This window comes from Dendropsophus ebraccatus, chromosome 2, assembly GCF_027789765.1.
Source record: "Dendropsophus ebraccatus isolate aDenEbr1 chromosome 2, aDenEbr1.pat, whole genome shotgun sequence".
Classification (NCBI taxonomy): Eukaryota; Metazoa; Chordata; class Amphibia; order Anura; family Hylidae; genus Dendropsophus; species Dendropsophus ebraccatus.
The window spans coordinates 153,952,011-153,968,309 of NC_091455.1; the positions used below are offsets into that span (position 1 = coordinate 153,952,011).

Below are 16,299 nucleotides of genomic sequence, written 5' to 3' on the forward strand. Positions count from 1 at the left end.
TTCTTCTCCATCTGGCGCAACCATCATGAAGACTTCTCCGACCACAACTCGTCTGCAGACAGGAAGGAAGCTGGGGGTGACTGGGAAAGGGAGGCAGCTGTGTGTGACTGGGGCAGGAGGGCAGCTGGGGGTGACTGGGGAAGGGAGGCAGCTGGGGGTGGCAGGGAGAGAACATGGGGCAGCTGGGATAGCAGGGGGAGATCATCGGGGGGCAGGGGGAGAAGATTAGGGGGCAGCTGGGATGGCAGGGGAGAAGATTGGGGGGCAGGGGGAGAAGTTGGGGGGCAGCTGGGATGGCAGGGGGAGATGGGGGGGCAGCTGGGATGGCAGAGGGAGAAGATGGGGGCAGCTGGGGTGGCAGGGGGAGAATATGGGGGGCAGGAGGGAGAAGATGTGGGGGGCAGCTGGGGGGGAAGATGGGAGGGTGGCAGGGGGAGAATATGAGGGGGCAGGAGGAAGAAGATGTGAGGGGCAGCTGAGGTGACAGGCAGGGGGGTAGGGGGATCAGCCGGGCGACAGGGATGGAGGCAGGCTTGGAAGTTCCTCCCTAATGCAGGTGTGAGCTCACAGTTGCGGCCCAGCGGCGCAGCGCGGGGGCGCAGCGCGGGGCCGCAGCTTTGAGCTTCCGGCGTGTGTGATACAGAGGCTGCCGGAAGCTCACCCCAGAGCTGCACTAGGGGGGAACTTCCAAGCCTGCCTCCGCCCCTGTCACCCGGCTGCCTCCCTGGCCGATCCATCAATCTCGGATAGGATATGGTACTGTGATTGGATAACAATTTGATTTCGTGATTTTATTGGACTTCAAAAATGCGACATATAGCCCCAAATAGACATTTTCCCATCACATTACTGTAAATCCCTACAGTAAAAATGTCTGAAAATGACAGAATCTGTACGAGAGTAACCGCTCTTCTAGGATATGGTAGCGAGATTGCATAACAATTTGATTTTGTGATTTTATTGGACTTCAAATAGTGGGGCATATAGCCCTAAATAGACATTTTACGATCATATGACTGTAAATCCCTTCAGTAAAAATGATTCTTCTATATCTAAGAAAAATGAGAAAAATAAATTACAATGTAAAATTATGTGGCGAAATTTAATGCATCACAAGAACTGGAACCCTATTGAACTTCACAGTACAAAGATTCACAGCGAATTTCCCTGCAAACTAGCAGTGTGAAAACCGCTGCGAATCCGGTACATGTGAAGCTACCCTAAGGCGGTTAAAAGTCCATGAATGAAGCAAAACACATTTATTTTCTTATAGGTGTTAATTAAAATAATAATAATAATAATAATTTTTTTATATAGCACCAACAGATTCCACTTTAAAATTTTAGGATGGTTCTACATATAGTTAGAAAAAAATAAAATATTCCTGGAGCAGAAGGGGTTAACAGTATATGAATTAAACTGTGGTGGATGTGAAGGGGTTAAAAGTGGATGAATTAAAGTGTTGTGGATCTAAAGGGGTTAACAGTGGATGAATTAGATTGTAGTGGATTTGAAGGGGTTAACAGTGGGGGAATGGATCTGAAGGGGTTAAGAGTTGACATTCTTTAGTTAGTCTTACATGTAGGTGTCACCCTATGGTCTTCAGGGCACATTCTGAAGCCTGGGACTAACTAGTCCTGGCTATTACCGTAAAACGTGGTATATAGGAGCACTGTAATTCTTAGTGCTGATAGTGTGACTCCATTTTAGTGGTGTTGATAGCGTGACTGCAGTAGAAAACGCCGCATATGCCACAATATTACACACAGACTGAAGACGCGGGAGTCCAAAGAACCATCGCTACTTCCTATAAGAAAAGGCACTCTAGTTTCTTGTCCTCATTCCAAATGTGCAGGCTGCAGGCTGCTCTTCAACAAAATGGCCGCTGTCTCCTGCGCATGTGGCATGCCCGTTATCCTCTAGTGGCCGCAGTGGCTTCTGGTTGCTATGGCGACGGGAGCGTTGTTCTGGAGATCACGTTTGTTTATTTCAGTTTAACCGAGCTTCGTTTAAGATCAGCTGGAGGTTCGGGCAGCTCGGGCGATCAGGTACTGTAATGATAGTGACCTATGGCATGGCACAGAGAATCGGGGTGCCCCCTCTTGCGGGTCGCTCAGCACTCTTCTATTAGTAGCCTTCTTATCTGCTTCTAGCTCAGCACCTGTGTCTAATACTCAGGTTGCCTCCGCCTCCTACAGAAAACATTACACAGACTTCTCATGGCTGTTCTGCTAGTAAATGATTCTTAGCTTCTTCCCTGGCTCATAGGTTTTCGTTCACATTCTTTTACAAAAGGTTCCTGTTGACAAGGAGCAGACTCATGGTGTGCACATTGCCGTATGGTGCGTTTAAACAGAGAGATTTATATGACAGATTTTTGAAGCCAAAGCCAGAATGTATTTGAAAAGAAAAATCTCAGTCGTTTCTGTATGACCTGTGCCCTGTTTATAGTCTGTTTCTGGCTTTGGCTTCAAAAATCTGTCAGATAAATCTTTCTGTGTAAACGCAAGCTTAGACCCCGCTCATGGTACCCCAGGCAGGGCAGGTTTTAGGCCATGTGTGGCCCTGGGCTCACATATTGCACTCAGATATTGCACCTTAAGGGTATGTGCACACTAGGGAACCTGTTTATTCTTTGGACAGATGGCGGAATCCACCCATGCATAGAATGGAGTCTATGACATGGGCGGAGGCGTGCAAGGCTGCCAGAGTCCGCGAGCAGGTGCGAGCTGCAGATTTTCCATCGCAATTCTGTAGTGTGCACCTACCCTTACTTATGGTTCGTTTACACAGAGAGATTTATCTGACGGGTTTTTGAAGCCAAAACCAGGAGCAGACTTTAAACAGAGAACAGGTCATAAAGGACAGACTGAGATTTCTTCTCTTCTCAAATTCATTTCTGGCTTGGACAGATCTGTCTGTGTAAACGCACCATTAGTCACAGTTAAATCAGAAAGTGGTCTGACGTTGCTAGGGTCTTAAAAGAAATATTCATATTTCCTGGTGTCAATACTTTATGTTAAACTGCGTAATAGGGCAGCTTAACATAAAGCATAGCACAGAGAACACGGCCAGCAGCTACCTGAGTGCCGGCCATGTTCTCTGTGTGCCGCCCCCTGCCCCCTAGTGTCACCTCTTCTGCCCACGCACTGTCCCCTCCCGGGGGTGCCAAATTCAAATAGCCGGCACTTAGCGATCGCTTGTGCTGGCTATTTCACAGTGTAGATGCCGCTGTCACACCTGACAGCGGCATTTAACCCCGCCAGAGCCGCTCCATATGCAGCAGGAGTCTGCTGCATATGGAGTGGCCCCCCCTGTTAATGACTGCAGCCCGCGATCCAGCGGGCAGCAGGTCATTTAACAATTGCCCAACTGGACCTGCTGAAAGTCCCCCCTGTTAAGCCCCCCTCCCCCCTGGGACCTGCCAGCGTAGCGATCCTCGATCGCAACCCCCTCCCCACCCCCCTCTCGGACCCACTGATGCTGCAGTCCTGCCAGTACAGTGGATTCTGTGTGTGTGTTGTCGGGGGGCTGCTGCAACTGCCAGTATATCTCCTTGTGCACTACAGCTTCCAGCATTCCCCCTTCTGCACAAGTAGGTATGCTGGGAGTTGTAGTGCACAACTAGGTATGCTAGGAGTTGCAGTTGTGCAGCATACCTCCCAGCATACCTCGTTGTGGACTAGAACTCCCAGCATACCTCCTTGTGCACAACAACTCCCAGTGTACCCTCTTTTGCACTACAACTCCCAACATACCTCCTGTGCACAAGGGGGTATGCTGGAAGTTTTACACAAGGAGGTATGCTGGGAGTTGTAGTTCTGCCGCAGTAGCCTCTCAACACAACAGCTCCCAGCCTACCTCCTTGGGCACTACACCTCCTAATATACCTTCTTTTGCACAACAGCTACCAGCATACCCCCTTGTTCACTACAACTCCCAGCATACCTTCTTGTGCACAAGGAGGTATGCTGGGTGTTGTAATGCACAAGGAGGTATGCTGGGAGCTGTAATGCACAAGGAGGTTTGCTGGCAGTTGCAGTTCTGCCGCAGTGGCCTCCTAACGCACAACAACAACTCCCAACATAACTCCTTGTGCACAACAACTTCTTGCATCATAGCCGCAGTCTGGGCGGGGAAGGGGGCATTATATTTGTATTTTTAAGCATTTTTTTCAAACTTTAATAAGTATCAAACTGGTATCGAGTATTGAAATAATAAGGCTGGTATCGGTATCAAACTCAAAATTTTGGTATCGTGACATCACTAGCCCCAAACATCCGTGTAGGTGAAAAAATAAAACGATTATAAGAGTCACAATAATTATAAAAAAAAAAAAAAAAAGTTCCAAAAATTAAAATTGGCCTTGTCATTTAAAGGGGTAGTGCGGCGGTAAAAAAATATTCACAGAATAACACACATTACAAAGTTGTACAACTTTGTAATGTATGTTATGTCTGTGAATGGCCCCCTTCCCCGTGTCCCACCACCCCCACCCGTGTACCCGGAAGTGTAGTGCATTATACATACCTGATCCGTGCCGACACGCGTCTGCCATCTTGTGCCAAACGTCATCTTCGGCCGGCCAGCCCGAACACCTCCGATCTTTCCAAGTGCCGGCCGTTTGGCACAAGATGGCGGACGCGTGTCGGCACGGATCAGGTATGTATAAAGCACTACACTTCCGGGTACACGGGTGGGGGTGGTGGGACACGGGGAAGGGGGCCATTCACAGACATAACATACATTACAAAGTTGTATAACTTTGTAATGTGTGTTATTCTGTGAATAATTTTTTACCGCACAAAAAGAGAGAAGGGGGGAGCTACTGAAAATCTCTAAATGGGATGCTGCCCATGTCCTTTAAACAGAACATATACCAAACCAGACAGAAAGACAAAAAATGGCGCACCCGCAATATAATAATAAATAAATTTGATATCTTTATTTTCAAAACACATAAACAAAACAGCAAATGAACATACACTTAAAAACACCTAAAAAACCCAATCCGGGTAAACCATCACAGGGAGTACTCGTAATAAAATACGTGTCCCTCTAACCGCAGCCCTGAATAACAATAAATATCAGGCCCTATATCCTATCTAAACAAATGAGTCAGGACCCTGACTATTCAAAATACATATATCCTAAAGTGCACATGCTCACAAAAATAACATGAACTAATAAATAAATAAGTAAACGATCATGTATGAAATATAAATACTGGAAATCCTAATACCCCCCCCCCCCACACACACACACAAAAAAGTGACCAAGTGCAAAACTTATCCTATCATATCAGAAGGTTAGGGTCGAAACCATAACAGAATAATCACATGTCACCCAGGGCTCTGAGATGGGGCTCCGGTCTGTAACCCTACGCGTATCGTCACCTCACGTGACTTCGTCAGGGGTAATGGTTCTACATTCAATACGTCCTTATATACCCATTTGCCCAAAGAAAAAAACATAAATCAAATTACATCCAGGTGTCCATTACCATATCCACTGAGGGAGAACATCCACTGGCATCCATTATGGTGGATAGCAGCGTGCGTGTCACCCGGTGCGCATGACCGGAAATGCGTTCCACCACGTTATCTCCTGAACTAGACCATCATGGCGGATAGCAGCGTGCGTGTCACCCGGTGCGCATGACCAGAAATGCGTTCCACCACGTTATCTCCTGAATTAGACCATGCGTTCCATTCTTATTTAACACACATTACAAAGTTATATAACTTTGTAATGTGGTTAAATAGCCGGTCTGGCCCCTGTGTCTGTGTTTTTGTTTTTTTTTTGGGGGGGGGGGTGTCCCACGGGAGTTGTCCTTTAATAATGTTTAAATGTCGCAGTCATAAAAAGGCAGGCAACGGAAATTGCTCTGTGCCAGCTTTTAGCTGCAGCCCTTGGCTGCTGATAGTAGCCAGGAGCTGCAGGGTATAGAGAGGGCTCAAGTCGTGAGCCCTCTCTATACCCACTTATCGATACTACAGCATAAGGCTATGTTCACACTACGTAAAAGTACGGCCGTTGTTGCCTATGGCAACCATGGCCGTACTTTTGGCAACTTTTGAACAATTCCTTACTTTCAATGGGATCCTGGCTGGAGCGTATACACATCGTATGCGCTCCGGCCGGGATCCCGTACGGGCCGCAAATAACTGACATTGAATTGCGGCCGTAGGAAACCCTGTCAGCTCACACTATGAAACGAGCGGCTCCGGCCACTCGCTCCATAGTGTGCAGGGGAAGCTCTGATGCGGGCGTGCGCTGATGCGTACGCATCAGAGCTTTGCGCCCGGAAAGATCATAAGGCCGGTACTTAAGTAACGGCTGGGATGATCCGGGCAGAGACCCGTGAACATAGCCTAACTCTACATTGAGGTGCAGGTAGGGGTTAAACATGACCTCCTTACTGATATACACACACTGCACTATACTATCCTAAAACAAATTCTACAAGTGATATCTTTATACAAGGCCGAAATAATACTGGTACACCATGACCTTATATAGTACATAAATTATATTACTGTTACTGAACCAAACAAAACAAACGGTATTACCCACCAATCTGTTAATAATAAATGAGCATATAAGGGTTTATAACAACCCCCTTTGTTCCAGCACTCTCTGAAACATTGTACCAGAGACAGCAGAACATTGCGTTTTTGCAATCCTTTTTTTCCCCCCATCTGTTTTATGCAAAATACGGATGCATTAGAGTGCATCCCTTCTGATCCTTTTTTCCATTTACTTCCATTATAAAAAAAACAATAAAAAAAGTATCAAAACGCATCAGTTTTTTTTTAGCGTACACAAAAACATGGTCAGCCACGTTTTTGTGTACCCTAAAAAAAAGTATGTGTTTTGATCCATTTTTTTTTATTCTTTTTTTTGTTTTGTTTAAAATGGAAGTCAATTGAAAACGGATCAGAATGGATGCACTCTAATGCATCAGTTTTTTGCATAAAACATTGAAAAAAAAATGCAGTGTGAACCCAACCTTAGACATGTATTCTACAGGCAGACACAACAGGCTGATTATTGCATGCAGACAGCAGAGAGGGTATGGTGCTTCCCTACCAGCACTCTTTCTGTCCCTTCCTATCATGTTATGGAACATTTCAAGGAGAGCCTCAGTTACCAGAGAATCTCTAGTTCTGATGTCTAGCAATCAGCCAATAGTGCTCAAGATTCCTTAATAACTGCAGCCGACATCTGGATTTCAGTCCTTAAGCCCTTCCGGGAAAAGGACGTGCCGTCACGTCCTGTGGGGGGTGGGAGAGTTCAGAGATGGGTCGCACCATGACCCTGCCTGAAACTGTCAAGCCGATCGCTGCACACGTCAAATTAACCGCTGCAACAAAGCTGACTGCTGCAATTAAATGTCTGTAAATAGCCATCCTTATAAAAAGTGATCTAAAAGTTGCAGATATGCAAGCAAGGTATCAATAGAAAGTACAGATCATGGCGCAAAAAATGACACCTCACACAGCCCCATAGAGAAAAAGTTTAAAAATCATAGGCTGACTGTGCATCCCTATGTGTAATAGTGATGCCTGACAATGAAGATGTATTCTTAGCTGTTCATGTTTCCCCCAGTGCCCTGCTGCCTTGTTCCGTTCACCGCAGCCGCTGCTGACAATTCCAAACCGGTCTCTGAAGCGACTTGTCTTTCAGCCAATCACTGACAATCAGAGACGGGCTCAGAAGTATCAGGATCGGCTGTGGTAAGCAGGAAACAGGCAGGAGGACACTGGAGAAGTGTGGACAGGTAAGTATAAAACATCTTTATTATCTTACCACTTCAAAGCAAGGGCTGCACGGACTTGGAGCTCACTCACTGCTAATGTCGGCCCCTCAAATATGGCCACAAATGGGGTCATGCAGCACCACCCTCTCTCTTCTGCTTCATCTGACTATGGGCATGGAGGTAATTCCTGATACTCAGCTGGTATACGTGTCCTAGTTTATTTAAAGGGGTATTCTGACAGAGGTATTCATAACAGAGTTTTTAAAATTTTCCTGAGGGTTCAACTGAAAATATAGAAATCCCATACTTACCTATTTTGTTTTCTAGAGGCTCTCCCAGCGATGTCTTATGATCCCCTGCTAAAAGCTCTGGCTGCCACCTCCGAGACAGACTTGTCAATGGTCAGCCAATCACTGACTGAGGCGGGACACTGCTACTGATGATTGGCTGAACAGGTTGTCACTGCTGAGGTAAGTCTGTCTCAGAAGTAGCAGCCAGAGTGTTCAGCAGGGACTGTAAGACATCACAGAGGGAGCCCCGATGGAGCGAGGTTACTTTTATAAACTTTATAAGACCTGCTGTTATGTTGCCATAGCACACAGGGTGCTGAGAAAGAAGGTATTTTTCTTTCCTTCATTTCTTTACTTGTTTCAATATGCAAATTAGGCAGTTTGGTGGACTGAGGGCAGGAGGCTGCGCACTGCAGTGATGCATTTTTCAGGAGAAGGGGTTGACCGGATCAGTGTACTGAGGGTAGTAGTTACACCCACAGTGCGCCAAACTGCTTAATGTGCATATTGAATAAGATTTACTGAAAACTACGCTGAAGGTGAAGGTAAAAAAAACCTTCATTTTCAGCGTCCCCTGCGCTATAGGGACATACCATTACCACATACTGTACCACATGGATAGAGCAGCGCCAGCATGGGGAAGCTGGTGCCGCAGTCTTTTTTTTTTTTTTTTTTTTTTTTTTGAACCGCGGCCTTTTTCCTGCATTTGTCAGGGGTGGCGCACCAGAGGCGAACCGGCCTGCTCCCAGTTGGAGGAAAAACCCGCCCCTCTATGATGCGCCTCTATTATTGCTGACGGGTTGATTCAAGTGACTGGCTGAATCAAGTGTATAACACACTGCACTAGGTGACTAAAATAATAATAATAAAAAAAAAAAGGCCACACGTATTCCAAAATGTAACAACAATAATAAGACCAACAATAAGCCCTTATATGGCTATGTCAATGGAAAAATAAAAAGGTTATACCACTTGGGAGGCAACTATGTTACAACAGAAAAAACAGTAAAGGAGTAGTACGGCAATTTACTTTTTACGCTTAAAAGGGTATTGCCCCCCCAAAATTATTTTTGCATTAATACAATGCCCACCCATAGCTTTCCATCTTTCCAATATCAATGTATTATGGATTCTGCACAGTTTTGCTGGTATCTAGATGCATTCACCCCTACCAAATGCATAGAATCATCAAATCTCAGCCCAACCCGACACCACTCCCTGCTCCTGGCCCCCACCCTCCGTGTCGGGATCACGTGTCCTCCGCCTCTTCAATGGGCTGGGTTAGTGCTTCTCAGTGTCTGCTGCTGATCACTGTCTCCCTCCCCTCCAGGTTACCCCCCCCCCCCCCGAGCTCACCTGCGGCCCCTACACTGTGCCCCCAGTGGCACTTCCCACCGTCACCTGCGGCACCCATCCCCCTCCCCCGGTCATCTGTGGCTCCGTCTCCCGCGGCTCACCGCCCCCCCCCCCCCTTATTCACCTGCAGCCCTGTCTGCGCCCCCCTACCCCCCCCCCTCCCCGAGGATAACTTCTGGCTCCCCTGTCACCTGCGGCCCCCGCCCCACTCGCCCACAGCCCCCCCCCCCCCCCTCTTAGTCACCTGCAGCCCCGTCTCCCGCGGGCCACCTGCAGGACATGCAAACCCCACTGCCCCCCCCCCCTGTTCATCTGCGGCCCCCTCTCCTACGGCTCACTTGCGGCAGCCCCCCTTAATAACCTGCAGCCCCCGCCTTGCTCACCCGCCAACTTGTGGCTCCCCTGTCACCTGTGGCCCCTGCCCCGCTCACCCGCAGCCCCTCAGCGGCTAACTTGCGGCTCCCCCATCACCTGCGGGCCCCGCTCACCCACTGCTCTCCGCGGCTATGCCACTCCCTCAACTATGTCAGTCACTCAACTCTGCTATGTCACTCACTCTACTCTGCTACATCATGGACCAATCAGACATAAGCATTGCATGATGGGAGATCTGATTTTCTGGCCGGCGCCATGTTGGATATAGATTGGCTTTTTAAAAAAAACTTGTAACTATGGAACAGAAGCAGCTAGAAAGACGGAGGATGGGAATTGGTGAGTAAGACCAGCTAGGTTTAGGGGGAATACCCCTTCAATTGACACACATTACAAAGTTTATATATATATATATATATATATATATATATATATATATGTATGTGTTAATAAGCTATCTGCCCCCAGGTTTTTTTTTTTGGGGGGGGGGGCAGAGTTCTTTAAGGTCCAGAAGGGAAAGGGGCTAAACACTTAGGGTGATGTCCATACTTGGTATGTGTCCCAGTGGTTTGGAGACTGATAACAAACTGGAGTAAGAGCATGAAGTGCACAGAGATGAACCTCTGCACAGACAGACCCATTGTGTACCGAGAATACAATTGGATATGACATGCAAAGCTTAGGGAACTGAACAATGTCTACACAAACCATGAGAAGGCATTTGTACAACACTGGGCTACCAGTTAGATGTCCAACTACAGGTATTTCACTGACCTCATGCAACTGTTTCCAAAGGCTATGCTGGTGGCTGGAATGGAGGTCTGTCCTCTTCAGTGATGGGTCCCACTTTTGTCCTGGATGCAACAAGACAAAAGCATCGGATTGGTCTGGAGCTAAATGAGGGAATATTACTCTGGTTTTACTCCCAGGATTTTGGTGTGTGGGGTATAATGTCTAGTAGCCACACACCTGGGGGATTATGGTGTGGGGTACAGTGTCCGGTCTTTATTATAGGTAAAGACCAGACATAGTATAGTATATTTCACTCAGTGGATAGTTGTTTTTTTTTACTGAAAAACTATTTTTGTTGAAATACATGATTGCTTGGCAATGGTGAGCATGCAGAATTCTCAGCTGATGTTCCAAACCAGAGCTGTTTGTTTTGGTATAATAGGCAATTATCAGTAAAGATCATCATTAGCTGTCATTTGTTCCATTGTGTCATTGCAGATGACTACGCCATAGTCACAGTAAAGCGCCCCCTAACTAATGCATATTATTACTACTGTATAATATGTAAATATTCAGTACTTTGGCAAGATATGTTGTTGTGCTCAGCAAACAGCATTGAAAATAACCTGTAAACAAACCAGACGTTCACTGGTGTAGACCCCGGGGACTATTTAGCACACATTGTTTACAAGCTCAGCTTCCCCAATGCTTTAGTTGTTTATAGCAAAATAACTTCTGTATCAGTGAGCCAGATCCGTTTTTTGTATCCGGGCAGCCCATAGCATATATGAGAGATCGTTGCTATATGAGTTGTTTCTCTTTCAACATGTTGAAAGACAAACGACTGATCGTTGCTCCCTATTACATGGGACAATTATCATCCGTAACGGCTGATATCTGCCAAATACAGCCGATAATCTTTCCGTGTAATAGAGCCTTAAAAGGTAGGGCTGGGTGATATTGGTCTAAATAAATACCACGGTTAATCCTACATGTAGCCGCGATAACGATAATTGACCAATATTTCTGACACTCCCCTTTTTTGTAAGCCACACCTCCTTGCAAGCCACACCCAATATTTTGATTCACAAAAGTGGGGAAAAAAAATATATAGCTCAGCAGCAACACAAGGCTGGGTCATATAGTATATAGTCATTATTTGTCATTATTAGGGGGTCTCAGTAGAGACGTGTATACACAGGTATACAGCTATGTACACATCACAGGACGTGTATACACAGGTATACAGCTATGTACACACCACAGGACATGTATATACAGGTATACAGCTATATATATCCTACAAATATAAGCATCCACCACAAAAATAAACAAAATTAGTAAACAATAATTCCTTTATTCAACAATAATAATAAGACATACAATATTAAAAATTGAATCGACATGCAGAAATAGCACAGGTAAACCACAGATCACACCTGGACAAACTATGTGTAAGAAGCATACAGGCAGGCAGCCACAATGGGTAAAATATAAGTAAAGTGCATGTGCAAAGTACTATACTGATGTGACTGACATGATATCTTGATGGTACTGGATGGAATCACTGGGGGTATGACCCTAGGTATGTAAACATATGAGATGCCCAGCTCCCACCAAAGTGCAATTTTGCACCACGTATACTGAGCACCCTGCAAAATTGCACTTTATCACACAAAGCAAATTTTCACATAAGAAATCACTGGTATGCAGACAATTGGTTCCACACCCCAAAAATAATGATTTATTATTCTGAATAACTTGTAAAACATATGAAACAAACATTCAGAAACAGCAGAATATTTGATATTATAAATTACTGTACAGTAATGGAGAGGATGGGAAACACAAGGGCTGACAGAGACTGCAGGGGGCATAAAGCAATGAGCAGGGCAGATGTGGGCACATACATGCAGCACTCTCTGTCCGGGGAGAGAGGGGTTACAGCTATGGAGAGATTACCTCCACAGTCCTGTAGCTGAAGTGGATCTGCTATGATTTGGAAGGTGAGGGAGACTTCCTGGGTCAGAGTACAGTGCTGTAGACCCCGCTATGCAGACCATGCCCCTCCTCCACTCGCGCTCCCACCCAGTACAGGGAGCTCTTAAACCAAAGCAATGCTCTTAAACCAAGTCACAATTTTGAAAAACTGTAAGCTCTTAAATCAAAACCCTTTTAAACCAAGTTACTCTTAAACCAAGGTACCACTGTATATGGGCACGGCGCAGTGTATGTACAGTATATGGGCATGGCACACTGTATATGGGCACGGCACACAATATATGCACAGTTTTGGGCACTCCTGCAGACACCAGGGGCAGGCTGAGGGCACACAACAGCTCCATCACCTGGGCACAGCGAAGAAGAAGAGAGTGTGCGGGGGCTGGCAGCTGCTTCCTTCCTCCAGGCTCCGGAGCAGGTGCAGCAGCTCCTTCCTGTGGGGTAGTGACAGCTCGGGGTCAGAGAACCTGTGTACATCCACAGGAAGGAGCTGCTGCATCTTCCACAGGTACAGCTGATAGTACAGGTTGCACGCTCTGATCGGCCGGGTGCGCGGGGGGAATGCTCTGACTGGGTTGGACGGGCCAGGTGCAGGGGTTTCATAGCGTTTCTGGTGCGGGGGAAATAGAAATATACCGCAGATACCTCAATGTTGAGGTCGGTTAACCAACGCCAGAGACGGTATCGGTATTTTTGCGGTATACTGCCCAGCCCTACTTAAAGGGGTAGTGCGGCGGTAAAAAATTATTCACAGAATAACACACATTACAAAGTTATACAACTTTTTAATGTATGTTATGTCTGTGAATGGCCCCCTTCCCCGTGTCCCACCACCCCCACCCGTGTACCCGGAAGTGTAGTGCATTATACATACCTGATCCGTGCTGACACGCGTCTGCCATCTTGTGCCAAACGTCATCTTCGGGCGGCCGGCCCGAACACCTTCGATCTTCCCGAGTGCAGGCCGCGTCATCAGCTGCTCAGCCGCGGTAACTGTGCTCGGCCAATCGCGGCTGAGCAGCTGATGACGCGGCCGGCACTCGGGAAGATCGAAGGTGTTCGGGCCGGCCGCCCAAAGATGACATTTGGCACAAGATGGCGGACGCGTGTCGGCACGGATCAGGTATGTATAATGCACTACACTTCCGGCTACACGGGTGGGGGTGGTGGGACACGGGGAAGGGGGCCATTCACAGACATAACATACATTACAAAGTTGTATAACTTTGTAATGTGTGTTATTCTGTGAATAATTTTTTACCGCCGCACTACCCCTTTAAAGGCTCTGCAAGCAAGCACCAATCTCACCGAGTCATGTAAAACAGACCTCAGTCCTAACCTACACTGGTCAGTTGTTACTATTATTTTCCACTCTCAATTTGGAGGGAGACTTTCACCTGGGAAACCTGGGAAACTGCTGACACAGTTGCATAGCTTTTTTACACAGAGAGTAAAAGTACTTTTACAGTTTATGTCCGTAGCTGCAATGCAAGAAAAAAATGCTTAGATAGCCCATCTAAAGGGACAAAGAGGCATGGCTACATCAAGTGTTCTGGCTGCAATGCCTAGCTTTCTTCACCGCTCCGTCCAGCTTCAAGTGAAAGGCAGGTTGGGGGAGCCCTGTTCTAATCTTACAGCAAGTGTGCTGCTGTGAGGGATCAGTCACACCTGCCTCTTGAGGGTATAAACCCACACACCGTATAAGCAGCGTATTTACTGCTGCGATACGCAGCGAATACGCAGCAAAAACGCAGCAAAAACGCAGCAGATTAGATCTAAATAACTGAACACAGCATCAAATCTGCACCACCAAATCTGCTTCAAATCTGCTGCGTTTTTGCTGCGTATCTGCTGTGTATACGGTGTGTGGGTTTGTACCCTCAAGGTGACCAGTTTTCTTTTAGAAATCCGTCAGCTCTATATGATGATTAGAGCTGTATGAGCAGATATTGTATGGCTGTTTGCAGAGTTATAAAATCATATTTTTCCTCTAAGCTCGAGACTTAACAGATGTTTATTTCTCCAGGAAAAGAACACAATGCGACAGCTAAGTAAAGAATCTTCTGGGCCACCCAACAGATATGCTACTTGTGGTAAGTTGTAGAAATGTAAACATTTTTTGAGAGATAATAAAAAAAACTTAGGGTACATCCACAGGGACAAAAAAAGTGTCCATGTGAAGCCAGCCCTAAAGCTCATATATACTTCAATGGGAACTTTAGCAGTTACCTGTGTGGAAATGAATTGACACCACTTATTTTTGTGCATTTCCATTGCTGCCATTAAAGGGAACCAATCATACAAAAATTGGCTATAAAGCTAAGGAAACGTGCTGGTTGATCAGCCAGCACGCTTCCTAACCATCCCCCTGTCCCCTCCATCCACTGTACATAGAGCCCGCAAAGTTAGTTTTAGTCTCCTGGGCTCTATGCAAATTACCTTGTAAGTAGTCACGGTGGGCGGGTGTCTTCTTCAAGTAGTCACTGTCCTGGGCCGACTCCGGCGCTGTAATCACGCCCCTCTGGGCGTGTGTAGAAAGCGCCGCATGGTGACGTCATTAGGGGGGCCTGGCCGACGTCTGTACTGAGCTGCGCATGCGCAGTACTGTGGGTGAAGCCGGCTGCACTGCGAATGCGCAGCTTAGTAAAGACGTCGGCCAGGCCGACGTGCAATGCCGCCCCCCCCCCCCTAATGACGTCACCATGCGGCGCTTTCTGCACACGCCCAGAGGGGCGTGATATCAGCGCCGGATCCGGCCCAGGACAGTGACTACTTGAAGAAGACATCCGCCCACCGTGACTACTTGAAGAAGCCGTCTGCCCACCATGACTACTTACAAGGTAATTTGCATAGAGCCCGGGAGACTAATAAACTAACTTTGCGGGCTCTATGTACAGGGGATGGAGGGGACAGGGGGATGGTTAGGAAGCGTGCTGGCTGATCTACCAGCACGTTTCCTTAGCTTTATAGCCAATTTTTGTGTGATTGGTTCCCTTTAAAGGGGTAGTTCAGCAGAAAGTAGTATTCTTTCCAGTCTGGAGAGCAGGAGAGGTTTTCTATGAGGATTTGCTACTGCTCTGGACAGTTCCTCACATGGACAGATGTGGCAGCAGAGCGCACTGTGCAGACTGGGAAGAATACACCACTTCCTGCAGGACATATAGCGGCTGTTAACCCTTAGAGGAACGGGGCAATTTCAATCTTTGCGTTTTCGTTTTTCCCTCCTTGTGCTTAAAAGGCCATAGCAGTTGCATTTTTTCACCTAGAAACCCACATGAGCCCTTATTTTTTGCGTCACTACTTGTTCTTTGCAATGACAGGCTGAATTTTTTCATAAAGTACACTGCGAAACCAGAAAACAAAATCAATGTGTGATGAAATTGAAGAAAAAAACGCATTTGGAGGGTATTTTTTTTTACGCCATTCGCCCTGGGGTAAAACTGACTTGTTACATATGTTCCTCAATGATATGATATGTAACATGCATAACTTTTATTTTATGTGATGGCTTGTAAAAAATGTAAACTATTGTTAACAAATATATGCTCCTTAAAATCGCTCTATTTCCAGGCTTAATGCGCTTTTATCCTTTGGTCTATGAGGGCTGTGTGAGGTGTCATTTTTTGCGCCATGATGGGTTCTTTCTATCGGTACCTTGATTGTGCATATGCGACTTTTTGATCACTTTTTATTACAATTTTTCTGGAATTGATGAAACCCAAAAATGCGCAATTGTGCGCCTTGGGTTTTTTTTGCGCTTGCGCCGTTTACCTTGTGCGATAAGGA

At 46.5% G+C, this 16,299-nt stretch overlaps 1 protein-coding gene across 4 annotated transcripts in view; it reads left to right on the plus strand.

The window, feature by feature from the left end:
* Positions 1–1,906: 1,906 nt before the first annotated feature.
* The window catches only part of C2H7orf57 (chromosome 2 C7orf57 homolog), a 41,791-nt gene continuing 27,398 nt past the window's right edge, over positions 1,907–16,299 (plus strand). For 2 of the 4 annotated variants that reach the window (XM_069960369.1, XM_069960370.1), the window contains exons 1-2: positions 1,907–2,048; positions 14,540–14,606. In XM_069960369.1, the coding sequence (XP_069816470.1) occupies positions 14,552–14,606 (55 nt within the window). In that variant the 5' untranslated portion in view covers positions 1,907–2,048; positions 14,540–14,551. Of the gene's footprint in view, positions 2,049–8,210; positions 8,233–14,539; positions 14,607–16,299 lie in introns of those variants that run through there. The other 2 variants (XM_069960371.1, XM_069960372.1) reach the window with 2 other exon arrangements.